Below are 27906 nucleotides of genomic sequence, written 5' to 3'. Positions count from 1 at the left end.
TGGATAGAGCGTCGGTCTGAGGACTGAAAGGTCCCAGGTTCAATTCCGGTCAAGAGCATGTACCTTGGTTGCAGGCACACACCCTGTGGGGATGTGCAGGAGGCAGTTGGTCGATGTTTCTCTCTCATTGATGTTTCTAGCTCTCTGTCCCTCTCCCTTCCTCTCTGTGAAAATTCAATAAAATATATTAAATAAATAAATAAATAAATAAATAAAATAAAAACGAAAAGGCCCTGAAGTCAGACAAACCTGGTGTAGAATCCCATCTCCAGCTTTTACTTTCTGTGTGGCCTTGGGCTAGAAATTTAGCTTTCTGAGCCTCAGTGTTGCCATCTGTAAAATGGGGGTAAGAACAGTGCCATCCTCCTGGAGCTCTCACAAGGACTAAATGAGCATACACGGGCTGCACAAAGACTTGTGTGGAAACGTTCACAGGTTTATTCAAGAGACAGCCCATCAACAAACTGTGATATACCCACACCATGGACTGCCACTCCGCCACAAAAAAGGAACAAAATACTGACACATGCAACCACATGGCTGAATTTCAAAAACATGATGCTGAGTGAAAGAAGCCGATGCCAAATATACTTACTGTATGATTCCATTTATATGGAGTTCTAAGCCAGACCATCTGAGGCACACAAAAAAATGAGAGCAGTGGCTGTCTCTGGGAGTGGGGGGTTTTCTGGAGAGATGGATGGAAATGTTCTATATCAGGACAGGGTGGTGGGATCCATTCCTCCAAAATGTATAATTAAGATATGTGCATTTCAATGTATGTAAATCTCACCTCAAACAAGAGCAGGGCCCTCTGTTCATAGGAGCATTGTCCCACCAAAGGTTACAGGTTCAATCCCTAGTCAGGGCATATTACCTGGTTGGGGCATGAGGAAGAGGTGTCTCTCTCTCTCTCTCTCTCTCTCTCTCTCTCTCTCTCTCTCTCTCTCTCAATAAGGCTCTGGCCTCTGTGTCTGGATCAACATGCATGAAGGAATACCTGGCCCATGCTTATTTGAGAAGCTGCTCCTTTGTCACTGCTTTCTGGACCATCTAATATTGTCCCCTGGCAAGTCCTACGTGTGTAAGGAGCCTCGCTGCTTCCCCCTCTCTTTTTCGGAGAAGCCTCTCAGCCTGGTCTCAGCATCGGTCTCTCCGGCCCTCGCGGAGCAGCGCAGGGTCTGACAGGGAAGCCATGGGAAGAAGTGCGGAGGGAGGAAGAGGTCGGCCTCGGCCAGCAGCTCCTGCCAATCCCACGTTCAGGGTGTCCCTGACATCAGCCTCCGGTCCCGGGACCGTGGTACTGACCTGCTGCTGTGACAGAGCAAGGGTGGGCGCCCCCAGAAACGGGGTCCTCTGACCCAGTCATCGCCCTCAAGCTGAGCACCTGTCCCTTTGGGGAGCTCGGCACCTTTCTAGTCCCTGCTAGCCATCTTGTGGTGCGAAATGGTTGTCGGAGGTTTTGGGTGGGAGAACCCGTAGAAATAAAGGGAGCGCTGGGTGGGTTTTGTTTGATGTCCCATCGAATAAACTCCACATTCTCCTAAAACTGTTTTTAAAGGAGCTGTGAGAAAGACTGAGCTCCTGCTGCGTCTGGCTGGTTTACTGACATGGAGATGCCCACGGTGTGGCCAGCGAGATGTGCTCGTATTCCCAGCACAGTGTGTGTGCGTGTGCGTGTGTATGAGTGTGTGCACCTGTGTGTGTGTGTGCTTATGTGTGCATGAGTGTGTGCGTGTGTGTGCGCGTGTGTGCGTATGTGCATGTGTTTGTGCATGTTTGTTTGCACATGTGTGTACGTGTGTGTGTGTGTGTGTGTGTGTGTGTGTGTTGCCAAGCACAGCAGATCGCTCACAAGCCTAGTCACGCAGAACATTCAAAAGTCGGAGCCCTATCTACCTGATTCCTGAGAAATTCACTTTTTCCTGTTTCCCAGTTTCTGAATTAATTGATCTCCTGCTTCTACAGTCCCTAAAGAACTATGGTGGGACCTCCTTTCCTGAGGGAACTGCTCTGTCCAGGGCTTCCCCTCACTGGGCGCTGCACTTGTTGATGGATTGATGGCTCTTTCCTGCGGGCATTAGGTCCGGCACCTCCGCGGCAAACGCAAAGCTTAGCCACCGGGAGGGCACAGACTCCCCGGCTCTGCGCCGCCTGCTGAGCAGTTGCTGGTCTGCAATTTGCAGGCTTTTCACTGGGTCTGCTTCCAGTCAGGGAAGTCTCCCGCCTCTGGCCTGCATCCCTCTTGCTGAAATCTAAGCTCTGCGGGTGCAGCTCCCCTCCACCTCAAGGAAGACGCCAGGCCCCAAGCAGCTTCAGAAACTGCACCCAGTTTCCTTCCACCCCAACCAACTCCTGGCTTCCACCCATTTTCTCTCCTCCCCTACCCCCCCTCACTCAGTCACAAAGCAAGACGGGTCACAGATGATGGGTCACAGCTAATAACTGAAGGACCAGCGTTTCCCGATTCTTCCTCCTTCTTCATACATTCGAGCAGTGCCAAGGTCACTGGGGCTGGGCTGGGCTGAGCAGCCAGCTTTGTGTGAACACCATCCATCAACCCTGTCTCTGCTGGGGACGCGTGGAGAAGGTGGAAGGCTGTCCCAGGCAAGGCCGGCAGTGACCTTCAAGTGGCCCCAAGTCAGTTACAAGAACGCCTTCTTCATGATGCTGGGCAGGCCTCACCCCGCCCTGCCCGCCCCAAAGGGCAGCCGGATGCTGGGCGGAAGTCTACTCATGGGGTTAATTGAGAGTATGACCCAGGACCCTTCCAGGGGTCCTCAAACTTTTTAAACTGGGGGCCAGATCACGGTCCCTCAGAGAGCTGGAGGGCCGGACTATATGAACTACTAATTCCTACTGTAACACCTCGGCTGCGCTCACTGCCCAAAAAACCTGGCGGGCCGGATCAGACTCCTCTGCGGGCCGCATGTGGCCCGCGGGCCGTAGTTTGAAGACCCCTGCTTCAGACCCTTCAGTGCAGTGTAACTTCCTCTGCACCCAAGGGTGGGTGGCCAACACTACCTGTTGGCCACGCGTGTGCTTGTTCCGTGTCGGCCCTGACCAGCCCTGACCTAGACAGGACCCTTCAGTGACGCTCTAGCCACTGAGCCAAACCAGCCAGGGCCTTAGAGGGATTTTTTTTTTTTTAAGTATTTTTAGAAAAATAAAGGAGTGGGTGGGGATAGGTGGAGGTGGGCAAAGGGGGGTGGGGGAATAGAGAGGGAAAGAGCCTTTGCTTGGGGCAATGGACAAAGGATGCAGCATGCAGCTGATGTTTTTTTTGTTTGTTTGTTTTGTTTTTTGGGATTTTTGTTTTGTTTTGTTTTGTTTTGTTTTTTGCAGATGATGTTTCATCATGATGTACACTTGAAACCTGTATGGTTTGGAGGAACCAATGTGACCCCAATAAATTCCATGTAAAAAAAATTTACAAAAAGAAAAATGGCCCAGCTGGATGGCTCAGTGGTTGAGCATCAATCTATAATATAAACTAGGAAGGCACGGTTTGATTCCTGGGCGGGGCAAGAAGCTCAGGTTGCAGGCTCCATCCCCAGTAGATCTCTCATCATTATTGTTTCTCTCTCTCTCTCTCTTTCTCTTCCTTCCTCTCTGAAATCAATAAAAACATATTTTAAAAGAAAAGAAAAGTGCAGTGTAACTTCCTTTGCACCCAAGGGTGGGTGGCCAACACTACCTGTTGGCCACACATGTGCTTGTTCCGTGTCGGCCCTGACCGGCCCTGACCTAGACAGGACCCTGCTCCAGCTATAAACACAAGCTGCCAACACCGCCTGGGCTGTGGAGTGAACATTCGTGAAGGGCGCTTCTGACCCTGAGCTTGTAGGGAGGTTAAAGGCCTCGACCTCCAGAGGCCACCTACACAGGGGCTGCCACAGGCTCTCCCCACCCCGGGTCTCCGAGCTGGTCTGTCAGAAATGCTGCAAGTTCAAGAGGACCAGGGGAGAAGGAGAGCGGAAAGGTCACGTCCAGGGAGTCGTCACGCCAATCCCTGGGGCGGCCACAGCTCTTCGGGGCTGTTTGGGACTTCAGGGGCCACAGCTGTCACTGCCCAGGAACATACACCTGCTCCCCGTTCCCTGTCTGAAGGGGCCTTGGGAGGTGAGCCCGAGGCCTGTGCATTTCCCAGCCTGTATCTCCACATCCACCTGCCTCCAGCGTTCCTCGAACACCGTGGTCAGCAAACTGCGGCTCGCGAGCCACATGCGGCTCTTTGGCCACTTAAGTGTGGCTCTTCCACAAAACACCACGGCCTGGGTGAGTCTATTTTGAAGAAGTGGCGTTAGAAGAAGTTTAAGTTTAAAAAACTTGGCTCTCCAAAGAAATTTCCATCGTTGTACTATTGCTATTTGGCTCTGTGGACTCATGAGTTTGCCAACCACTGCTCTAACATCTACCACTTTACTTATTTACTTAATTTATCACCGAATAGTACTTGCCTCCAGTGACTTAATACTCTTCTATAAAGCAACTTACTTTTTAAAAAAAAAAAAAAAAATACTTTGTATTAATACCATACATGGATAGAATCATTTTCCACAAATAAGGTAACAAAAAAACTAACTATAATAAATGCCCTTCTGCCAAAACCGGTTTGGCTCAGCGTCAGCCTGTGGACACAAGGGTCCCGGGTTCAATTCTGGTCAGGAGCATGTACCTTGGTTGCGGGCACATCCCCAGTAGGGGGCGTGCAAGAGGCAGCTGATCGATGACTCATAGATATTTCTAACTATCTCTCTCCCTACTCTCTGTAAAAAAATCAATGAAATATATTTTTTTTAAATAAATAAAATAAAAAATAAGTAAATGCCCTTCTCCTTGGGTGTGGGCTGCGCATGCTGACTTCCTTCCAAAGAGTTCAGGATGGACCGAGGAAACAAAGACTAGCTTTACAGTGGAGACACTTGACAAATGCTGCTTAGTCAGGTGATCGAGGCCAAGGTCAACGGTGATGGGTCATACTGATCACAGGTGCTTTTGATATTATGTGATGGAAGTGGCACTTTACCTCTGTGGCCTCCCCCAAGCCCTGTAACCCCCGCCTGATCACGAGAGAAGCATCAGATGCATCCCATTGGAAGGGCATCTTATCACCCACTTGGCCAAAACCGTCACGGAACTGTCCTCAAAACTGCTACCAGGTCATTGACTCAAGCAGTCTGAGGAACTGCCACAGCCAAGAGGGGCCTGCGGAGATGTGAAAACTACATGTAATGTGTGGTCCAGAAGGAAGTCCTCGAACAGTAAATGTGGGGGAAACTAAGAAAACCTGTAAAAACCAGGAACTTTATACCGAAATCAGTTTGGTTCAGTCGATAGAGCATCAACCTGCGGACTGAAGGGTTCCTGGTTCGATTCCAGTCAAGAGCATGTACCTTGGTTACAGGCATATCCCTAGTGGGGGGGGGGGGGGGGGGAGTGTGCAAGAGGCAGCTGATCAATGTTTCTAACTTTCTACCCCTCTCCCTTCCTCTCTGTAAAATAAATCAATAAAATATATTTAAAAAATAAAAATAAAAGAGATGGGAGACACACTGTGAAACAGACAATATTTCAACAGACAATATTAAAAAAAAATAGGAACTTTAGTAAATATCACTATTGGTTCATTAATTATAGCTAATGTACCACACTAATCCAAGATATCAACAGGGGAACTTGATTATGGGGTATGTGGGAACCCCTCTGGACTGTCTTCTCAATTTTTCTGCAAATCTAAAACCAACCTTTAAAAACTGTCTACTTTTCACAGACAGTGGGGCAGGGGGGGCCTGCCCTCGGGGATGGGGATGGCTGTGGGGGGGGCCATGGGGGAGGAGACTTATGTAATACTTTAAACAATAAAAAAAGAAAAAATTGTCTACCTTTTTTAAAGTAAGCATAACGAAAATGAAACAATGATGTTGCATTCCAGAAGCATCCCTGCTGCCTGCCCAAGGCCCTGAGCCTGAGCCTGAGCCCACACCACGCTCGGTGAACAAGGACCGCTAGCCAGTGTGACAGAGGCACTGAAAACACATTCATGCCTAATGAGATTCTCTCCTTGAGGTTTTGAGGGCCACGGAGAGAGCATCGAAAAGGGGATAGCCCCTTCTCTGGTGATCAGTGTCAGGCAATGTGTCCTTGAACCAGTGACGTCACCTCCCCCAGGTGCCGTGTGGGGATCTCTGTACCAGTCCATGCACTTCCACCTTCTTCCTGCCGTCCTCTTCCAAAGCTCGGAGAATGAGCAAAGGACTCGAGTGTCCCCTTGTGGACAGTGCTCTGCCTGTTCTGTGGTCCCCTGTGGAGGGAGCACCACACCCCTTCGGAGGGGCCCAAGGCCTGGTGCAGGTCACCATCCCACCTGCAGGAGGAGCAGCTCCAAGGGCAGGCCCTGCTCGCCCTGAGGCAGAGGAAGCATTCTGAGGGCAGTTAGCACCACCTCCCCACCCCTACCCCCCATCCCCCCACCCCCACCACACACACACACACACACACACACACACACACACGCACACACACACGCACGCACCCGTTGGTACAGCACTTCACGGTGGCAAGCACTTCCACACCTTTACTCCACTGGAAACTCTCGGCTCTAAGGCAGGAATACAAGTAGCATTCCCATTTTCTAGATGAGCAAACTGAGACCCAGAGAGGCTAACTCGTCTGCACAGCTCCTGAGAAGCAGAGCCGGGACCCAGACACATAGGGTCCCTATGGACACTGGCTCCCACAAAACCCAAAATGAAGAGGACTGGAGACCGCGGGAGATGAGGAGAGGTCTCGCCCCGTCAGAGGTCTGCTGTGCCTGTCTCCAGATGAAGTGGAGTCTACTTTTCTGCCTGCTCAGTACTCAGGCCCCTTCTTCTGGTTGACAGATCTTGACTTTCCCCCGGGAGTACCCTGATACCACTGTTGGGTTTTGTGGTTCAGGTGGGGCTGTCCCTCTCTCAGCCGCCCCCTCCTGAGCTCTCGGGTGAGTGCATGGCCCGGGCCACCATGACTGCATCAGGGATGAGCATAAAAACCTAGCTGGTCCAAACAGAATGAACACCTGGATTTTTGCTAGCACCGGGCATTGAAAGAAGATTTCTACCCCCTGGGGCTTCTGAAGTCAGCGTCTGCCTTATGAGATGCCTGTGAGTGAAGTGAAGGCAGAGGGAAGCGGAGCCAAGTCACAGGAGCAAACATTGTCTGATGATGTTTTCTGACCCACCCTGATCCAGCCATTCCTGAAGCCACTTTCCTTAAACACATCAGTTGCCAAAGTTTTCTTGAATGTCTCTTCTTTTGTTGTCTTTTGTTTTCCTTAAGCCCTTTTGAGTTAGATTTCTGTCACTCATAGTCCGGTTAATTAACACCCGATTTCTACACAATGGGCAAGGAAACACATGAAAGAACAAAACAGCAGCTTCAGGCAAGTGAAAAGGCCAGCCCACTCCTTCGCCTGAGGGAGCAGCCCCCTCGGAGGGAGCAGCCTAGGAAGAAGCTTTCCCAGGAAGAACCCCCGCAGCCGCTTCCCCATCACCATCAGGACCCACCCTGAGGGACAGGCTCGGGCGCAGTCCTCTCAACCCTACTCAAGGAGGGGCAGGATGGCACACATCTGACCCCGCAGAAAAGACAGGACTCTCTCCCCTCCTCTTTGCTATCAGCATGTGGGTCACTCATTTCATCTTTCTTCAGTCAAATCAAGGACTCTGCAATAAAAACTTTAAAAAAAAAAAAAAAAAAAAAAAAAAAAAGACATTCAGACAAATCCCAAATGTGGGACAGTCTCTTTTCGCCAGGTCTGCTGTTCTGTATGTAAAGAGACTTAAAGAGATGCGACAATCAAGCGCAGTGAATGGCCATTAGTAATGTCAGTAATATAGTCCAATAATAGCTCATATTTAAATGGGGGAAACATATGAATATGGAGTGCATATTAAGTAATAGTACTGAATTAATATTAATGTCTTATATGTGATACCAGTGTTATGGTCATGTCAGAAAATGACATTATTGCCAAAACCAGTTTGGCTTGGGGACTGAAGGGCCCCGGGTTCGAGTCCAGTCAAGGGCATGTACCTTGGTTGCGGGCATATCCCCAGTAGGCGGTGTGCAAGAGGCAACTGATCGATGACTCTCTCTCATTGATGTTTCTAGCTCTCTATCTTTCTCCCTTCCTCTCTGTACAAAATCAATAAAATATATTAAAGAAAAAAAGAAAATGACATTAGTTTTGGTAGGCACCCGCTGAGTACTTAGAATGAAATACAGATGCCTGCAATGTCCTTTATTTGACTACCATGATTCAGAGAAAGAGAGCGAACAACTGTGGCAAATCTTAGCAAGTGGAGAACCTCGGTAGATACAGATGCTCATTGTACTGTTCTCAGCTTTGCACAGGTGGGTAATTTTCAAAATAAAAAGTTGAAAAAACACACCACCCTTGGCTGTACCTTCCCTCGAGTCTACACATACATATATGCATGTGTGCAATGACCATGTGTGTGGACACATGTATGTGTGCATTCTACCCACTGGTGTGCAAAGAGCACTGGGCCAGAATCAGCAGAACCAGGTCCGGTAGCACCTCAGTCCCGTCGGTCTCTGCGAGTCCCTTTCCCAGTCTGTTTTCCTGGCTGGAGAGTGAGGGCTGGCGCAGCCTTATACACCCATGAGATGTGGGATGGGCATTTGGGTGGCTGGAACACCGGGGGGAAGGGCCTTAAGATAGAAGAGATGGTCCTTTCTATCTGAAGGCCTTTTCTAAGAAGGTGGGTGTAAGTGACAGTAACTGTCTCCATGGTAACTGTCTCAGGGGAGCAAGTCCTTCGAAGTTGACCTTGGGTTTGAACCTGGCAGGCAGTGCTCCTGGATTAGCCCAAGGAGAATAAGCCTCTCAGTTCCATCAGCAAATGAAGTGCCTTTGGGCTCCAAGCTGTGGCTTCCCCCAAGGGACTCTCGGGCAGAGCCTATGACGTGGTGACTGTGAAAGGGTGAAAAGCCAAGGTCAGTCCCTCTGAACTTGGCTGGAGGAGTCTGTGCGTCCATTCTCATAACTGACTCGCTGGCCACCCCTCCAGTCAATAAAGCCCTCCGGACTCCTGGGGCTTCTGCGAAGGGAGAAACTGAGGACATTCTCAGCAAAGGCCCCAAAGACCTGCAAAGCGTCCTGCAAAGACCCCAGCGATGCGGAGAGCAGTCCACTGGCTTCCGGGACCGTGGGCAGAGGCTGTGCAGGCAACGAGCAGCTGGAGAAACCCAGAGGGTGAGAAACCAGAGGAACGAAATCACGACAGAGAGACAGGATGTTTGCCCCCAACAGACGGGCAAGATGTTTACACCTCCTCGTGGTGGGTGTAGAAGCAGTCACCTACCCTATCACCCAGCAACAGCACCTCTGAGATTTCCTCAGGCCTAGAGGAGCACACGCAGCTGTGTGGAGATACGCATGAGGCACTCTCCATGGAGCCAAGAGCACCAGAAAGGAGCACGTAGAGGGACACAGGTAAGTAGGTGGGGATGTGTTCACAAGCTGGACACTATAAATGGTGGGGAGGAATAAGCTAAGTCTGTATGTGTGGGTGTCTATGGTTACTTAAGATGCATATAAAAATATTTTTTTAAATATCTTCAAAAATATGTACCAAACTCTGAAGAGTGCCTACTCTGGGGAGGGTAGGAAGGGACTTGCATCCTGGGAGGAGGCTGTGAGAGACCCAGCTCTTACCCACTGTGCTCAACCGAGAGCCTTAACCCTGACAGATGACAGCCAGGGTCAGCAGCAGGCTGCAGCCAGTCAGTCCCCACAGAGAAATCACGCCAAGGGTGTGTCCTAAACCTGGGCTAGGGTAGATCCTTCTCCATTAAATGAAAAAGGACCCTTTCCACCCAGCCAGTGTGGCTCAGTGGTTGAGCATCAACCTATGATCTAGGACACATGTGTCAAACACAAGGCCCGCGGGCCAAATCCAGCCCGCCAGGCCTTGCAATGTGACCCGCACCACGCTGTCATCACTGCACTCCGCTGTCAGTTTATGACATTGTCAGTTTATGACTGTTCAGTAAACCATTCGGCCCGCGATTTAGGCTGGATTTTAGATTTTGGCCCCTTCTCTGATTGAGTTCGACACCCCTAATCTAGGAGGTCATGGTTCAATTCCTGGTCAGGGCACATGCCCAACTGGGCTGCAGGCTCGATTCCCTGTGGGGGTGTGCAGGAGGAGGCAGTGGATGGGTGATTCTCATCATTGGTGTTTTTCTCTCTCTCTCCCTCTCCCTTCCTCTCTGAAATCAATAAAAATATTTTTTTTAAGATTAAAAAAGAAAAAGGACCCTTTTATAACAGTCTTTGTGGTGAGCTCTTCGGCTGTTTCGGGCCATGTGCTTTGCTCTCTGGGTCTCCCTTCTCATCAAAGCCCTCGTCCCCACTGACAGGGATGACAAGCAGCCAGAGCTGCTCGCCAGAAGTGCCAGAGGTGAGCAGGGCATCGCCCTGGGAGGCAGACCCCCGGGGTCATGGAGTGAGGGGTCCCCAGCAGTATTCTCCGCCGATTGGGGTCACTGGGAGAACCCTGGCCTTTCCTGGAGAAGCCCCGGGAAGGGGGAGGAGGAGACAGCAGAAAACAGTATCCGGGTGGTTTAACTGGTTGGAGCGTCGTCTTGTGCACCATAAGGTTGTGGGTTCTATTCCCGGTCAGGACACAGACCTAGGTCTCGGGTCCATTCCCTGCTTGGAGCATGTGCAGGAGACAACAGATAGAGGTTTCTCTCTGTGTCTATCTCTGTCTCTTTCTCCCTCCCTCCCTCCCTCTCTTCCTTTCCCTCTAAAATCAGTAAAAGCATAGCCTCGGATGAGGATTTTAAAAAAAAAAAGATAAGAAACAGTGTCTTCCTGACCCTAACTCACCAGGCCCTCTGTCAGCGCTACATCCGGAAAGCAGGTAATTAATCTTTGAGACAGGAACCAGCTGCACCAGGGCGACGGGAGGAGGGAGAGGGGAGGACAGAGACCGAGAAAGTCGCTGGAGGGGAGATGAGCAAAGAAACACTGAAAACGGCACAGAGGAGGGAGCCAGACAGTCGGGAAATCACCACCTTCTCGTCCAGCCCTGACCCGGGCTCCCACATGCGTTGACCTCATCTCCCCAGACAGCAGGAGCCTCCATTCCCAAATTACAAACCCAAGGTCAAGGCAACCTACTCTTCCACCTGCCCACCTGGGCCTCCCAGAGTGGGCAATCCTGGGCTAACAGTGCCACCTGCTGGTACAGAGCCAGAACTGTCCCTGTTCCCATCTTGCCCACCACCTGGGACACAACAGCCATCCGCCATCCCTCAGCCCATCCCCCACCCCTCCTTCTTCCCCGTCTTCACATCTGCCAAACCTGTCTCTGCCTCTCGGCCTCTGTGTCTCATGGTCGGCTCCTTCCTTTCCTCTGAGTTCTCCATTCAAACATCACCTCTATGCACAAGCTATTGCTGATCACCCACCTAAACTAGCCCCCTGCCGAAACTGGTTTGGCTCAGTGGATAGAGCATCGGTCTGTAGACTGAAAGGTCCTGGGTTCGATTCCAGTCAAGGGCATGTATCTTGGTTGTGGGCACATCCCCAGTGGGGGGTGTGCAGGAGGCAGCTGGTAGGTGTTTCTCTCTCATCAGTGTTTCTAGTTCTCTATCTTTCTCCCTCTCTATAAAAAAATCAATAAAAAAATATTTAAAAAATAAAATAAATAAACTAGCCCCCTGCTCCCCTCCCCTTATCGCCTCCCTATTCTTGGAACTGGGCTTATCTGAGATCACCTGGGTTCTTCATTCTGCTCCAGTCTACCTCCCGCATTAGAAAGCACCACGAGGCCCCACCGGGTCTGAAGGGTCCACTGTTTATGACTTGCACTCAGAACAGGTGTTAGCAATGATCACTGTTGAATAAGCCACTTCATATTCGTGCAGCTGGGCACTTCGGAGCTCAGAAACCCAACTTCCAAATCCGCAGGGAGGACCCACAAGCTCTTCAAACGCACTGTATTCAAGGCCAGAATCATGACCTCCCCCTGCACATGGGTTCTCCTCCCTCACTCCCCTGCGATCCATGGGACAGCTTTGCAAATCCTCCAGGCAAACCCCAGTTTCTACAGGACCCCTTTCCCACTCCTCACGTGGCTCAGACTCCCCATCTGAGGACTCCACCTTCGGCCCGGCCTTCCCCCTCCCCTCCAGCCCCAGTGCCCACCCCCTCTTCCTCAGCAGTGACCTCTCTTCACCTCCCCGCTCCATCCCCAGAGCGCCAGTCCCCTGGTGACAGGGCTCCCCTTCCACTCTCCCGAGGCAGCCGCCACCTCCTCAGCACCAATTCCAGACTCTCCCTGAGCAGACCCCTCTCTTGCCTCAGTGCCTGGGTACCCGTCTCCCTGTTCCTCAAACAGCTCCATACATTTTCCTACCCTGAGCCTTTGCCCTGGCCGTTCCCTCCGTCTGAAATGCCCCCTGTGGCCCTTCCCTCCTAAGGGATTTATTTTTATTTTTAATATATTTTATTGATTTTTTTACAGAGAGGAGGAGAGAGGGATAGAGAACTAGAAACGTCGATGAGAGAGAAACATCGACCAGCTGCCTCTTGCACACCCGCTACCGGGGATGTGCCCGCAACCAAGGTACATGCCCTTGACCGGAATCGAACCTGGGACCCTTCAGTCCGCAGACTGACTCTCTACCACTGAGCCAAACCGGTTTCGGCATCCTAAGGGATTTATTTTAAACCTTCCAACGCCTCCTTCAGGAAGCCTTCCCTGATTCCACCAGGAAGAATTCGCTGCTGGTCCCATCTCCCTACTGGCATTAGCTTTGAGATGTCTGTTTCCCCCAGAGACTGGCGTTCTCGGGGGACAGGGGCGAGGCCCCGAGTCACTTAACCACTCTCAGTGTCTTCAGGAAGAGCCACGGCTGTGAGCACCAGCTCTGTGCTAAGGGTGTTGCGGGTGTGAGCTCATCCAGCCCTCAAACCTCCCTGTACGGCAAGGATTCGCCTCATCTTCACTGTCCAGAGGGTGACACAGGAGCTCAGAGAGGTTCAGGGTTTGCCAAGGAGCCTCATTGCTGAGGGGCAGAGCCACGATCCCCAGCCCCTGAAACAGCGCCTGGCACAGGCAGGCTCCCAGGGAATATCCATTAGATGAGCAAACACCTTCCTGCTCCTGCATCAGCCCTCCGTGTTCACAGCTCCAAGACATGACCAGCCCGTGTTCCTGCCTCCTCTGCTCCGAGTCTGACCCAGTTATTTCTGCAACATTTCTTCCCCCTCTCCTCCTCCCCCACCCGGCCAAACTGTGGGCTCAAACTGGCTCTGCAGGGACAGGTGAGAGAAACACGCGCGATAAACCTGCATTTAAAAGGGGAGGGGAGCCTGCCCTAACAGGTTTGGCTCAGTGGATAGAGCGTCAGCCTGCAGACTGAAAGGCCCCGGGTTCAATTCCCATCAAGGGCATGTACCTTGGTTGCAGGCACATCCCCAGTAGGGGCTGTGCAGTAGGCGGCTGATTGATGTTTCTCTCCCATCAATGTTTCTAACTCTCCCTTCCTCTCTGTAAAAAATCAATAAAAAAATATATTTTTAAAAAATAATAAAGGGCGGGGGGGAGCCTGATACGTTTTTAGGTGAAACTGGACACCGGACAGTCAGCCTTCAGAGGTTCCAGAGGTTCCTCCCAGAATGGCCACAGGCGTCTCCACCCACTTCCCCTTCCTCTTCTTCTTCCTCTTCTCTAGCACAATCTCCTTACTTCCACTCAGTCAACAACCGCGACCAGTACCCGATTTCCCATTCATCTGGCTGCTTCCCCATTCTGGCTCTTCGGTAATGGCTCTAGCACTGTTTTACGTTCTTTCTAGCTGCCTTCCATATTACACAACCGTTCAGGAGCGTGGCCACCTCTTTTGACCTTGACCGGATGGGTATGTGAGCCGAGAGTGTGGTGCAGCTTCCCCAGAGGGGAGCGTGCGGGTGCAGCGTGCGGCGCCCTGAGAACTGGCAGCCAGCCCGCGTCTTCCCGTGCGCTCACAGCTCCTCCACAGCAGACACAATAGCACACGCTCCACACCTGCACCTGAATAGGAGTGGATTGTGTGCCATCAGGAAAAACACGGAGTTGTAACTGAATTATAATGCTAATTTCTTTCTTTCTCAGACACTTGTAAGTTCCTGAACCCACACCAGGCGGGAGGCGGGGCGTGCAGACATTGCTAGGGCTCCCCTGACAAAGCCTGGGTCCCAGTTCACCCCAAGGAATGTAGGCCCCGGGGCAGGAGGCCAACACGCCTAAGGCACAGGTGTCCTGTGTGTGCTCTCTGAATGCAGAATCCCGCTCCATCTCGAGCCGGCTGTGTGACCCCGCAGGTCACTTCCCCGCCCTGAGCCTTGGTGTCCTCCTTTTTGAAGCGGGAAGAACATCGAAGCCACTTCCCAGGACGATTGTGAGGATGCAGTGAGGTGGCATGGCCAGTGCCCTTCTTGTTGCCATCAAAGGGAATGTGGTATCAGCCACGCTTGTGCCTTGGGGGGAAGGAGGGATGTGTTTGTGCAAGTGGATGTGACTGTGTGTGTGAGACCCTGAGTGACAGGTGTGTGTGGTCGTGTCTGACTGCATGTACCTGACGGTAGGCATCTGAGTGCAGGTGCAGGAGAAGCCAGGGGCCAGGTCTTACTGAACGGGGCACCCACCAATGCGCTCTGTTCACAGGCCCAGTGTGTGAGCTCCCGGCTGCCAGCTGCCAGATACCAGTTCGCGGCCGCCTCCTCAGCGCCACCTAGTGGCACTGGATTTGTGCAGCTCGGACATCTGACCTGGGGACCGTCTATCTGTGCCCCATGTGACAAGTCACAGACCAGGTAGGATCTCTGGACTTGTTCGTCCTTAGAAGACCGCCAGGGGTGTGTGGCCTTCAATCCTGACCAGAGCTGCCCAACAAACTTTCGCTGTTGATGGAAATGTCCTGTAGCTGTGCTGTCCAGCACAGTAACCACTAGCTACCCTGTTTCCCCAAAAATAAGACAGTGTCTTATATTAATTTTTTCTCCCAAAGTTGCGCTAGGTCTTATTTTCAGGGGGTGTCTTATCTTTCCATGCGCTAGGTCTTATTTTCGGAGGATGTCTTATTTTCGGGGAAACATGGTATGTGACTATAGCACGGAGAAGGTGGCTAGTGCTCCTGGGGAACTGAATTGTAAATTGTAATTCATCTTAATTCGTTTCTACTTACACACGTGACTGTGGCAGCACTGGTCTGGAGGACTGTTTGAATCCTGGGAGCCAGCTATGCCTCAAGCCAGACAGACCAACTCTCTGGACCTCTCAGTTATAAGAACCAGGACACGTACTAGGCTGGTTTGACCTGGGTTCTGGCCACTTCCACAGAGTCCTGACTAATCAGGTCCCCTTCTCGGACCCCTGACTACAAGCTCACTCAGGGAAGGCGGTGAGAAGCCAAGTGCACCTGCTATTTCAGACGACAGGCACGGGGGTCCTGGAGTAGGTCCCAGACATGCTTCTAGGAAGCTGCACACCCCAGACCTGGAAGAGCATGGGTGCCGCGTGGCTGAAGAGCTACCCAGGGCCTCTCTGTGCATCCTTCCTGCAGACACGGGCATGAGTTTAGAGACAGATAAACCTGGTTCGGTGCCTGGACTGCCGATTGCCACAGCTCTCTGAGGCTAGTTTTCCATATTTGTGAAATAGGAATCAGAGCACCTGTCTCATGCATATAATATCCGACTGGTGTGGCTCAGTGGTTGGGCTTCGACCCATGAACCAGAAGTTCACGGTTCGATTCCTGGTCAGGGTACATGCTCGGGTTGTGGGCTCAGTCATCATTGATGTTTCTATCTCTCTCTCTCTCTCTCCTATTTCCTTTCTGTCTGAAATCAATAAAAATATTTTTTTTAAAGGTCACACACATGAGAGCATTTCACACAGTGTGGCTATGCAAAAGAAGCATGCAGTGTTTGCTAAAATTATTATTCCCAAATATAGCTTTACACTAGAGGCCTGGTGCATAGATTCGTGCACTTTGAAAGGAAATTAATTAGAAGGTAGTCATCCGGGTGAGACTGGGTGAGACGGGCTGGACACACCCTGGAGCCAACCTCCCGCGGTCCCTTCCTGGCTGGCCACACCTGGGCAGCACCAGGGCTCAAAGGGCATCTGCAGAGTGAGTGGGGTCCCTCTGGTAGGTGGGGTTCCTCTGCCTGGCCTGCAGGGGTCGGATGGAAACTGGCCATCTGACATCCCACGAGGGGTCCCGGAGTGCGAGAGGGCCCTCTGCAAAGTTGCATTGCTCCTGCATTAAGCGTCTGCCCCCTGGTGGTCAGTGTGTGCCATGCCTACCAGCCAGTTGCTTAGCCAATAGCTTAGCCATATATTATATATATATATATATATATATATATATATATATATATATATATATATATATATATAAAATCATCATCATGTAAGTTTTTGCAACATAAAAAGGCCTCATTAATAGAACAATTTTCTGGGTCACCCAGTTGCAACACCTTGGCTCCCCCTTTCCTTCCAACCCAAGTCCAGCCAGCTTCCACATTTCACAGATCCTACCCTGTAGCATCGTGTGGTCATCTGTCTGCTTGCACAGCACACTTGACGCCACCTTCACCTCTCCCTTGAGCAGCTGCTGCTCCTCGTCCATCCACTTCCACGGGGCCCCGTTGGGCCTACCCTAGCAGCACAGCGGCCCTCCCATAAAGCTCAGATGGAGCCCCTCCATACCTCTACTGAAAACCTCCAACCATCTCCCAGTGAGCCGAACACACACTCTGAAGTCTGACCTTCAAGGCCCATCACCACAGCCCACAGGCCCACCACCATCCCCCGAACCTGAATCCTCACTCTGCCGAGACTCCGGCCTTATCCAATATTAGGCCAACCTTCCTCTTGTTCACCCCTGAGCCTTTACAAGATTCACAGGTACATCAATGGAATCAAACAGAAACCCAGGCACACATCTTTGGATCTGTGAGAATTTAGTGGTAGAAAATGAAAATTAAAGTGCAGTGCTGGATTTTAAACTGCCTGATTATTTGGGGGAAAAATAAAATTATAATTTCATCTCTCATCTTCCTCCAAGCTAAATTCCAAATGGATTAGAGAGTTCAATGTGAAAAGGCAATGAAATTGTTAAAAATATAAATGAAAGAATATACAGGAAATCATCAACTTTCTCGGTGGAAAAGGACTTTCCTATGCATAAAAGTAACAAGAGAAGTCACAAATGAAAAGACGGGCAGTTTTACTCTCTTAAAATTTAAAACTTTTGCATTAAAAAACAAGAGTCAAATTTATTGGCAAAGGGTAAAGAGAAAGATTATTTGGAAATAAAACAATAAATGGCAAAGGGTTCATAGATTTAATTAAAAGAGAGCTCTAGCCCTAACCGGTTTGGCTCAGTGGATGGAGTGTCGGTCTGCGGACTGAAGGGTCCCAGGTTCGATTCCAGTCAAGGGCATGTACCTTGGTTGTAGGTACATCCCCAGTAGGGGGTGTGCTGGAGGCATCTGATTGATGTTTATCTCTCATCAATGTTTCTAACTCTCTATCCCTCTCCCTTCCTCTCTGTAAAAAAAAAAATCAATAAAATGTATTTTTAATAATAATAATAATAAGTAAAAGAGAGCTCTAATGAATTAACAAGAAAAATATGAACATCCCAATAGAAAAATAGGCAAGAGTCATTAAGAAATATTTTCTCAAAAATTTTTGAAGAGCCAAAACCAGTTTGGCTCAGTAGATAGAGAGTCAGCCTGCAGACTGAAAGGTCCCAGGTTCGATTCTGGTCAAGGGCATGTATCTTGGTTGCGGGCACATTCCCAATGGGGGGTGTGCAAGAGGCAGCTGATCGATGATTCTCTCTCATCGATGTTTCTAACTCTCTATCCCTCTCTCTTCCTCTCTGTAAAAAATCAATAAAATATATATTTTTTAAATTTTTTTGAAGATAAATATGTGAAAACATTTTATCTGTAATGATAGCCAAAAGCAATAATCAAAGGTCCATACAAAGATCTTTTTCTTGAGCAGCTGCTCAAGAAAAATCCAATTCAAGGATTTTTTGCAGCATTATGAATTAATAGTCTAAAATTATAAACAACCATAATATCTAAAAATAAAGCAATAGGTAAATAAATTATGGAACATCACAATGATGATACACAATTTTTTAAATCATGTTTTTAAAGAATATGTAATGGTGATGAAATGTCATTATATAGTAAGTTCTTAAAGGAAACTAAAAAGACTTGTAAAGAAGCACGTCAAAATGATGACATTTTGGGGCAGTGAGCCATGGGTTTTTATTTTTTTCATCTCAATATTTGTACGCATTTTCTAAATCTTCCACGGAGAGCATGTACTATTTTTATAATCATAAAAAGAAGCTATTTTTAAGAGGGGGATAAAAGACTGCACCAATATGGGGAAATGCGCACGACACAGGCAGAAAAGAGGAGAACGGGCACTTCCCCGGGCCTGTGGAGAGAGACTCCAGGAGGCTTTCATCCGCTTGTTCAGAGTTCGGACTGAGGAATAAGACAGCATGTGCTCTGGTCAGTCAAATCAAGGTGAAAACTAAGAATCACACACCCTGGCAGGAGTAAAAATGGTCAACCGTCTCTGAGGGGCAATCTGGCTGCATCTGGCCTAGCTGGGACCCAACAGCCCCGGCTCCCAGGCCCTCCCCACGTGACCTCTCCGGGCTCATGTGCAGAGGGTCACAGAGGGACCTGCACTACAGCACTGTTTGCAATATAAGAAAATGGGAACAAGAGGAGATCCAATCAGGGGCAAATGTGATAAGTGTGTACAAATAAATGCTACCTGGCAATTAAAAAGACGGAACTCGACACCGTGTACAGATTCCAAAATCCATGTGGAGGGGTAGGTACAAAGGCAGGACTGTAAGGGTTCCGACCCTCACATCGAGTGCCCGCGCCTTCCCCACGCTGTCCTAACGCTTGGCACAGGTGAGCTTACACAGTCCCCAAAATAACCCCACCAGAAGGCTTCAGGTATTATTATTATTATTATTCCCATTTTACAGATGAGTAGACTGAGGTGCAGAGACATTAAGTGACCTGCCTGAGGTCTCACAGCTGGTAAGTGGCAGAGCCAAGACCGGAACCCCAGCAGTTTGATGCCAGAACACCCTCGGGACACTCACATAGATTCAAAAGGACATCATGCTGTGGATTTTTAATACAAAGAGCGAGGTAGTGTTTCTAGACACCTCTCTGTAGATGCGCAAGTACTGAAAACATGGGCTGAAAAAACACACCAATTCCTGTGCACCTCCATGGATGGGGAGACAGGGTAATAGGGCCAGAAAGGAGTGACTGCAAGAACTTAAATTTATGATGTTTTATTTCCTTTAGTTAAAAATGAAGCTCCAGCCCACCATCCAGAACTGAAATATCATTGCTGACATGTACACATAAGGAACTGTTTGACATTGAAATTGGGTCTCAAAAGAACTGGTGGCCCAGAAAGAAACTCACTACAGACTGATGCATATGCCTTTCAGCATAACCATTATTGCTTGTCTCATTTTTGATTCTTTTAAGTATATTTCCAGCAGGACATGATCTCACTCATCTAGGGGAAATGGTGAACAACACAGACTGATGAACAAGAACAGACCCAGAGGTAAGGAGCCATGGGTCAGACTGTTGGATCTCAGAGGGAGGGTAGGGTTAAAAGGGAGAGATCAACCAAAGGACTTATGTGCACACATATGAGCCTAACCAGTGGTCAAGGACAATGGGGGGGGGGGGGGGCCTAATTGGGAGGGGGGGTGAGGGATTGGAATGGGGGGTTGAGGACAAATATGTGATACCTTAATCAATAAAGAAATTAACAAAAAAATAAAAAATAAATAAAGCTCAAAAAGTTAAATATAGAGTTACCATGTGATCCAATAATTCAGCTTCTGTGAATATACACACCCAAAAGAACTGAAAGCAGGGTCTCAAAAAGATACCTGTGCACACACGTTCATAGCATTATACTCACAGCAGCCAAAGGTGAGAGAGAGCAAGTGGCGTCCACCCCCAGGTGAATGGATAAACAAATGCGGCATGTCCATACAATGGAATTGTATCCAACCTTAAAAAGGAAGGACATTCTGCCCAGCCACGGGGCTCAGTGGTTGAGTGTTGACCTATGAATCAGGAGGTCACGGTTCGATTCCAGGTCAGGGCACATGTCTGAGTTGCGGGCTCAATCCCCAGTAGGGGGAGTGCAGGAGGCAGCCGATCCATGATTCTCATGGATGTGTCTATCTCTCTCTCCCTCTAAGCTTCCTCTCTGCAATCAACAAAAATATATTACAAAAACAGGAAGGGCATTCTGACATATGCTACCACACGGATAAGCCTTGACATTATGCGAAGTGAAATATGCCAGTCACAAAAGGGCAGATGCCGCCTGACTCCTCTTGTCTGAGGTTCCTGGAAGAGGCAAGTGCACGGAAACAGAAAGTAGAGCGGCGGTGGCCGGGGCTGGGGCGGGAGAAATGGGAGCTTGTGTCTGATGGGTACAAACTCAGGAATAATGAAAAAGTTCTAGAAATGAAGGGTGGTGACAGGTGTGCAATATTATAAATAGGCTGAATGCCGCGAAACGGTACGCTTAACCATGGTTAAAATGGTGCATTCACGTTATGTATACTTGAAAACACAACAGAATGTTAACAACTGCCGGTTCTGAGTCATCGGTGCTCGGAGGTCTGCCGTGTTGTTGTTGTAAAAATCAAACAAACACCGGGAGGGAGGGCCTGTCTGCCCAGGATGTGGAAACCGGCCGTGGCAGGCGGGGGCGCCCCTCCCAGCCGCTCAGGCCTTCCCAGTCTCTTCCCTCCTATTTTTACTGCATTGTGGTTGCTATGGAAACAGGGGGCACCTTGGGCTCCCAGAGCTCAGCCCAGGTGCTGCTAACTCTAGGAATAATGTCAGCGTGTGAATAAAATAAAAGCCTGTATCTGCCAGGCTACACACACACACACACACACACACACACACACACCCGTCTGCCCTCCTGATATGTGTATTGAGTAACCATGGTTCATGTGTGCGCCTACAGTCACATCACCACCTGCCCATGTCTGTGCTCAGCAGCAGGCCTGGGTCTGGGTGCCCAGCGTTCCAGTGTGCCGGGGTGGGCATGCTTGCAGGCGTGCTGTGTCACGTGGTTCTATGTGTCCGCACGGCCCAGCACTGTTATTCCTGGTAGGAGCTAACAGGAGAAATAGGAAGGCAGGGAACCTTCACCGAGCATGAAGCACCAGGCGCTGCCCAGCTTCCCGATGGCATCTGCCCGCGGGTACTATTATTATCCCCAGAGAGAAACGCTGAGGCACAGAGAGGATGTGTAACGTGCCTGAGGTCACCCAGACCACATGAACCCAACCACGGAGCCTGTGCTGTGGGGAGAGGGCGCTTTAAATGTCACTGGCTCCCAAACAGCTGCAAACCCAGCTGCCTCAGAGGTACGCCCCCCCTCTGGCCCTGATAGCACACAGGTTTCCTGGCCCCGCCCAGGCCTGAGGAAGCTGCCTGCCCAGCGCCCAGCGCGGGTCTGCGCTGCAGGGGGGGTGGGGAGGGAGCACGGGGGCGGGGAGCGGGTCAATCCCTGGGCCAGCCTGGGCTGGGCTGACGGGGTCTGGACGGGGCATGGCAGGTGGGGACAGGGCTGTCCTATGTCCCTATGAGTCCTGTTCTTGGGCCTGGGAGAATCTAGAGCCCCAAGTCCCTCAATTCCTGATGGCATCTGCTAGCGGCAAGACAACCGAGAAGGTGGCCGTGACCGCCGTGTCACACGCACCTCCCAGGGCAGGGCTCCGAAAGTCAGCGTGTGGCTTTGTGGCCTGCCAGGCATGGATTTCCGCCCACCCCACCCTCTCAGAATGAGCTGGGCGCGGGTGAAAGGGGAGCCGCCGTCACCTGCTGGTTCACAGCCCAGCCCAAGCAGGGAGGGGCCGGCACCTCACCTGCACAACAAAACAGCCTGCAGCCTGGACGGGCACCCCGGAGGCTCCCCCTGCCTCTGACACACACACACACACACACACACACACACACACCGGGGAGAAGGCACCCACCGCAAGGCAGGAAGCACTAGCGTGAGCCCCAGGTTCTAGCTGCTCCGGGACCATGAGGAAGGAAGCACCTGGTCCCCACGGGGAAGGAGGCGCTCAGAGGGGAGGCAACCTCCGGGCTGATCCTGGAGGGATGGGCACGGAGGTGCTGATGGAGGAGGAAGAGGTAAAGGCACTTCACACGGGGAGCCAGCACCAGCAAAGAGGTCCAGGCTGAAAGGTGCCAGAAAACAAAGGACCAGAACGCAAGTCGCATCATCGAGCTGGAGCCAAAGGTCAAGAGGAGACACAGGCAGAAGAAAGAAAGAAGAGAAAGAGAAAAACTAGAGTTGTGCCTTGAAAAACTAGAGCGTCAGCCTACGGACTGAAGGGTCCCAGGTTCAATTCCGGTCAAGGGCATGTACCTTGATTGCGGGCACATTCCCAGTAGGGGGTGTGCAGGAGGCAGCTGATGGATGTTTCTCTCTCATCAATGTTTCTAACTCTCTATCCCTCTCCCTTCCTCCTGTAAAAAATTAAAAAATTTAAAAAATTTAAAAAATAAAATAAAATAAAATAATATATATATATATATATATATATATATATATATATATATGCGCAAAACAAAAAACTAGAGTTGTGCTGAGGCACAGAGAGGTCAAGTCATTTGCCCAAGGTCACCCAGCTGGGAGTCAGGATTTCAGCATGGGCTGCCTGGCCACGGAGATGGGTTCCCGGTCGGCGGCCCTTTCTCCTGGCACATTTTAGAACGGGGACAAGGTGAGCCTGGCCTGCTCCCAGCCGCTCTCGGCGGGGTGGGGGAGCTTCTACATTTGCCCCGGAAACGGCAGTGTCTGGAGACATTTTTTATTATCACTGCCAGCCGGGAGGCTGCTGGCATCTCACACACAGACGGGATCCTTCAACGGTACAGACGTTGGTCCGACCCCAGACATTCTGCCTTCCGGTTCTAGAAGGAAGACAACCTGGGCCCCGGGCCTTGCGCACGGCCTCCTGGGGGACAGCGAGGGGCAGGGAGGTGTGGAGGCTGCTGTGTGGGGGAGAGGGAGGGGCTCGAACGACCTGGTGTGGAGCAAAGGCAGGGAGCGATGCCAGTGCCGCAAAGAGCAGTCAGTGGGGAGTCAGTACCACCCGAGACCGCGCAGCCCCCACCGGCAGGGGGTGGTGCCGGGCACACCGGGGCCTGAGGGGCCAGCCTGTGGGGAATCATCCCGTACAGGGTCTGCGGTGGACACGGCAGGCCGGGCCTCCTCGGGGCTTGGAGGGCAGAGCCAGGGCCGGCCTGGGGATGACGGATTAGTCAGAGCCGGCCAGCCCCGAGGAGAAGGAGGCTAATGAGACAGCCTTCGTCACCGTCTGGGCAGGAGACAATGGGCCTAACCCGGGAGGAGGGCGGCAGGGGGACCAAACCCCAAGGCAACCCACTGACAGAGAGAAAAAAACTGGACTTGGAAGAGAGGAAAGGTTCGCTGAGAATGAGTCCCACCTGGGGACCGAGCAGGAAGTGGCCAGTCAGCAGCTGAGGGACGAGAGCAGCAGGGGAGGGGTGACTGGGCAGAGGGACGGGGGAGTCGCCAGGGGGAGAGGGAGCTGGGACCCGAGAGGGAGGCCGGGTGCATGGGAGCCAGGTGGCATGCGGGTGACCCCAAGGAGCGGACCCGGGCCTGCAGGACAGGCCACATAGGGCTTTGTTTTTTTCCATTCTTGAGTTAATTGTCAAGATTCGGCTAAAACTCCAAATGCTCAGCTTCTCTGGTTCAGTGGGAGGCCTGGTGAGGCAGGTGGCGCTCAGCAGAGCACCGAGGCGGCTCACCAGCGCCCGGGGGCCTCACCACGGTGGTGCTCGGGCCCGACAGACCCTTGCAGACGGCAGGTCTGTCTCCAGAAGGAAAGATGAGGTCCTCAGCTGGGAAGCTGCAGAGATGGAGGACTAGGAGGAGCAGGAAGGGGCAGGCGCTGCCGACCTCTCATGTCCTGATCCCGCACCCACTGCCTCAGTGAGGCAGTCCCCGCCTGGGTCTCCTGCGCCGATCTGAGAACAGGGAGGCTGAGGCCCATGACCTCGAGGTGTCCATCCTCGTGTCCACTGGGCTTGCCCACCCCGTCCCAGCACAGCTTCACCCAAGGCCCCAGAGGCCGAGGGAGCCGCTGGGCCCCAGGAGAAACAGAGCCTCCTGCCCACAGTCCCACACCCCGCTCAGAAGGGGCCCGATGCCCAGCACCTCCTCCTGACCCTCCCTCCCCGCTCCCTGCTCCCAGCCCTAGAGGAGCGGGAATAAAAGGGAGGAATAAAAGCAAGCACCCCACACACACACATGCCCAGACGCCGCCGAGTGCCGCCGGGGCCCCTGTCCAATCACGGGCCCCTCCAAACGGATCCCAGCGCACCCAGGGGTCCACAGCGTGTGAGCAGGAAGCACAAGGGAGGCCCACGTGGGAGTCTGGGCCGCTCCCCAAAGCCCAGCGGGAGCCGTTCCTCCCAGCCCGGGCCAGATCCAGCGCCCGGGGAGCCGGGCTGAGCCCTCTGGCCTCCTCTCCACGGGCCCGAGTCTCCCCGTGCAGGGAGGCGAGCAGGCCTCCGGGCCCGGTGAGACCTGTGAGAAGCTGACGCACGGCCAGAGACCTGGGGTCCACGCGGGCTCCTCTGGGGAGCTGGATGAGCTGAAGGACCGCTGACCCCGGGCTGCAGGCCACAGGCTGCCCGCCCCCCCACCCCACCCCATGCTGTTCTCCTACACCCCTGCCTTTGTCTCCCACAGTAACACTGTCAGCCCTGTCCCCCAGGATCAGCCAGTGACCCTCAGCTCTGCAGCACAAGGCTGCGTTCACACAGGGCCCCGGGGTGAACAGAGCCTCTGGCCCGCGGTCCCACGCCCAATGCCCAGCACCTACTGGGCAGAGCTGCCAGCTGGCTCCCTGCCTGCCCGTCCGCAGACACCCCGCAGACCTGGTGAAGACCCAGCGAGCTGTGTTCACCAAGAAATCAGAACAGGGACTCACCAGGGCTTCCTGGGCATGTCGGGGGCGGGCTGGGCCACGGGCCAGGAGCACACAAGTCCCCGGAGTTTGCAGCCCTTGCTGCCTGGCAGAGCCCCCTTCAGTGCCTCCCTGGCGCCTGGCAATGGAATCAGGCCACAGCCCAACTGCCAGCTGAACGCCCGCCCGCCTTGCTTCTCCCTGTAGCCACTCACGCCCCACGGACTCCAGATCCCAAAACAGACACGTTTGTGGTTACCATAGGAACCCACGAAAGCCCAAAAAAGGCACCACACAATCACCCACACGGGCCCCCAATGCTCACGTCCACCTGCACAGGCAAGTGTACCACATGCCTACACACGCCGTCACACGCCAACACCGTTCTCAGGCTCAAGGCCCATCCCAAAGAAGCCAGCGGGCCAGGGCCTGATGCTTGGGACAGGAACCGACTTTCCCCTGGGCCCCTCCTGGGATGTGTCTGGAATTAGGTTCCCAGAGGGCCCAGTCTGGCCAGCTGTCAGTGTCAAGTTCAGCCACTGCTGACCTGGAGTTCACCTGCCAAAGGCACTCCAGGAGCTGAGCAGGGTGGAGCCGGAGTCCAGGACCCCCACCAGCTCTGCCTGCCTGTGTCCCCTCCTCTGTCCCCTTGGGGGGGGGGGGGGCACGAAGAGGTACAATAGGTATAAGGGTCAGGATCTAAGCCAGGAGGTGATAGTAGCAGAAAAGGAACAGAGGTTGTATATTCAGTCTCTGTAGATGGGACCAAGGGCTCACTCGAAACCGGCAGTCTTCACCTTGACCTCCCGCGCCCTCACCCCCCACACCCAAACCAGCTCCAGGCTGGGGACTCCCCATGCTGACAGCTTCGCAGGCAGTCCACTCTCCCCAACCCCATAGCCCCTGCCCTGGCCGCCAGCCTCTCCAATGAGCTGGCCAAGGGCAGTCCGGGGGCTCCCAGACTCATCATTGATGGCCACATCATTCTCCAGCTGAAAACCCTCCTCTGGCCCCCGAGAGCCACCCCAGGCCTCCACACCGCCCTCCGACACCCCAGGCACAGCCCCTGGGGTCCCACACTCTAAGCCGCCTTCCGGCTGATGATGATAACCGCACCCAGATCCCTCCTGCCCCGCCGCCCGGGCGCATAGCAGCTGGGGAGGCCTCTCCTGTCTGGCTTGACGGCCCTCTCCCTTGGAGACCGCCGGGCACCCCAAGGTTCCATCCTCTCTGAGAACATCTCTGTGAGCACCTGTCACATCCCATCGGGATCGTCTGCCTGCCTGTCTGTCTCCCTGCCGACATGGGGATGTAGGGTTCATAGCAGAGACTGTGTCTTTTTCATCTTTGCTTCCCACCATCCTGGGACCTGCCGCTGGGTGTGGAGTGTGGGCGCCAGGTAAATGTGAGCTGGGCTGATTCAGCCTGTCACCCCTCCCACCCACCCCCAAAGCCAAGCCCTCCTGAACAGCCCCAGCAAAGTCTCAGCACATGTCCTAGGCGTGTAAGAGAGGAGTTGACTAAGGCGGAGCACTCCCAGAAGGTTCTAGAACATCTCTGTGGCACCTCAAAGATCCTTGTAATCCACAGTAAACAAAGAGCTGGTGGAAGATGGACTGGTGATTATGGCCCTCAACCAACTGTTAGCCAAAACCAGTTTGGTTCAGTGGATAGAGTGTCGGCTTGCAGACTGAGGGGTCCCAAGTTCGATTCCGGTCAAGGGCATGTACATGGGTTGCAGGCACATCCCCAGTAGGGGGTGTGCAGGAGGCAGCTGAGTCAATGTTTCTCTCTCATCTGTCCCTCTCTCTTCCTCTCTGTGAAAAATCAATAAAATATTTTAAAAGAAAAAAAAAAAAAGCCATTGAACTGGGACTGAGGGGTAGACTGTGGAGGGATGGGCTTTCCAGAAGGAAAGAAGGCTGGAGAGCTGCACACACAGACTTGATGCAGGACAGGACACTGGTTCTGCTCTCATGCCCCCCAACCCCAACATGAGCAGTGACCTTGCTAACAACACCGAGAAAACCAGGAGAAGCCCCGGGAGGAGTGGATGTCCGCAGAGGTGATCATCTGTGCATCGTTCTCAGAGGGCGGGAAAGGAAGCCCTCAGGGTAAAGGGCTGTGACACGGCAGGAGATCTGAGCTTTCTGGAAGCAACAACAACCCCTGCTCCCCAGTCCTGCGTGGACCATGGCTCCAGCAGCTGCCATCAGGGACCCCGGGGGGTCTGCTCCGGCCCCATGGGGTCACCTCGTTTCTAAGTGGATTCTGGATTCTGAGCTGGTGGAATCCGAAAGCTAGAGTACGCGTGACTGTGTGGTGTCATCTTCTGGCCAAACCGCAGGACAGCTGAAATACTGCCCCGCCAGGCTGCGGGAAAGACGGCTCCTCCCGGGCCTCTCCACCCCTCTGCTGAGGAAGAAGTAGCAGGACCGTCCCCTCTCGGCTCCATCACCAGCTTTCTCTCTATGCAGCGATGTCATTTCTACAAGGCAGAGGTTCTAGGTCTCTCCATCATTGGGGCTGTGCATGACACTGCGGCCCCAGCAATGGAGACCGGCTGCACTGAGCCGACCCCATGCTCACCCAGTCCCACGGCAGCCAGTCCTGGGTGACAGTCATCGCACCTATGTTGTAAGCATGTATCAGGACTTCATTCCTTCTGATGGCCAAATAACATGCCATGGCATAGATGTGCCGTATGTTGTTTATCCATTCCTCTGCTGGTGAACAGTTGGGTTATTTTCACTTTGGGCTACCAGTAATAAT

The 27906-nt window shown here is 52.3% G+C and overlaps 1 protein-coding gene across 13 annotated transcripts in view; it reads right to left on the bottom strand.

Moving 5' to 3' along the window:
• RAP1GAP2 (RAP1 GTPase activating protein 2) overlaps positions 1–27906 on the bottom strand; it is a gene marked incomplete at its 5' end in the record, with an annotated part of 219295 nt that overhangs the window by 148208 nt on the left and 43181 nt on the right. The window contains one exon of one of the 13 annotated variants that reach the window (XM_084862910.1): positions 25159–25392. The exons of the other annotated variants lie outside the window; for them this stretch is intronic. Within the exon in view, the coding sequence (XP_084719036.1) occupies positions 25159–25175 (17 nt within the window). Of the gene's footprint in view, positions 1–25158; positions 25393–27906 lie in introns of those variants that run through there. 13 annotated transcript variants of the gene reach the window in all.

The sequence above is a fragment of the Pipistrellus hanaki genome, assembly GCF_964339955.1.
Source record: "Pipistrellus hanaki genome assembly, chromosome: 16".
In the NCBI taxonomy this organism is placed as follows: domain Eukaryota; kingdom Metazoa; phylum Chordata; class Mammalia; order Chiroptera; family Vespertilionidae; genus Pipistrellus; species Pipistrellus hanaki.
Note: the sequence above shows the minus strand (reverse complement) of the source record. Positions and strands in the feature narration are given on the sequence as shown.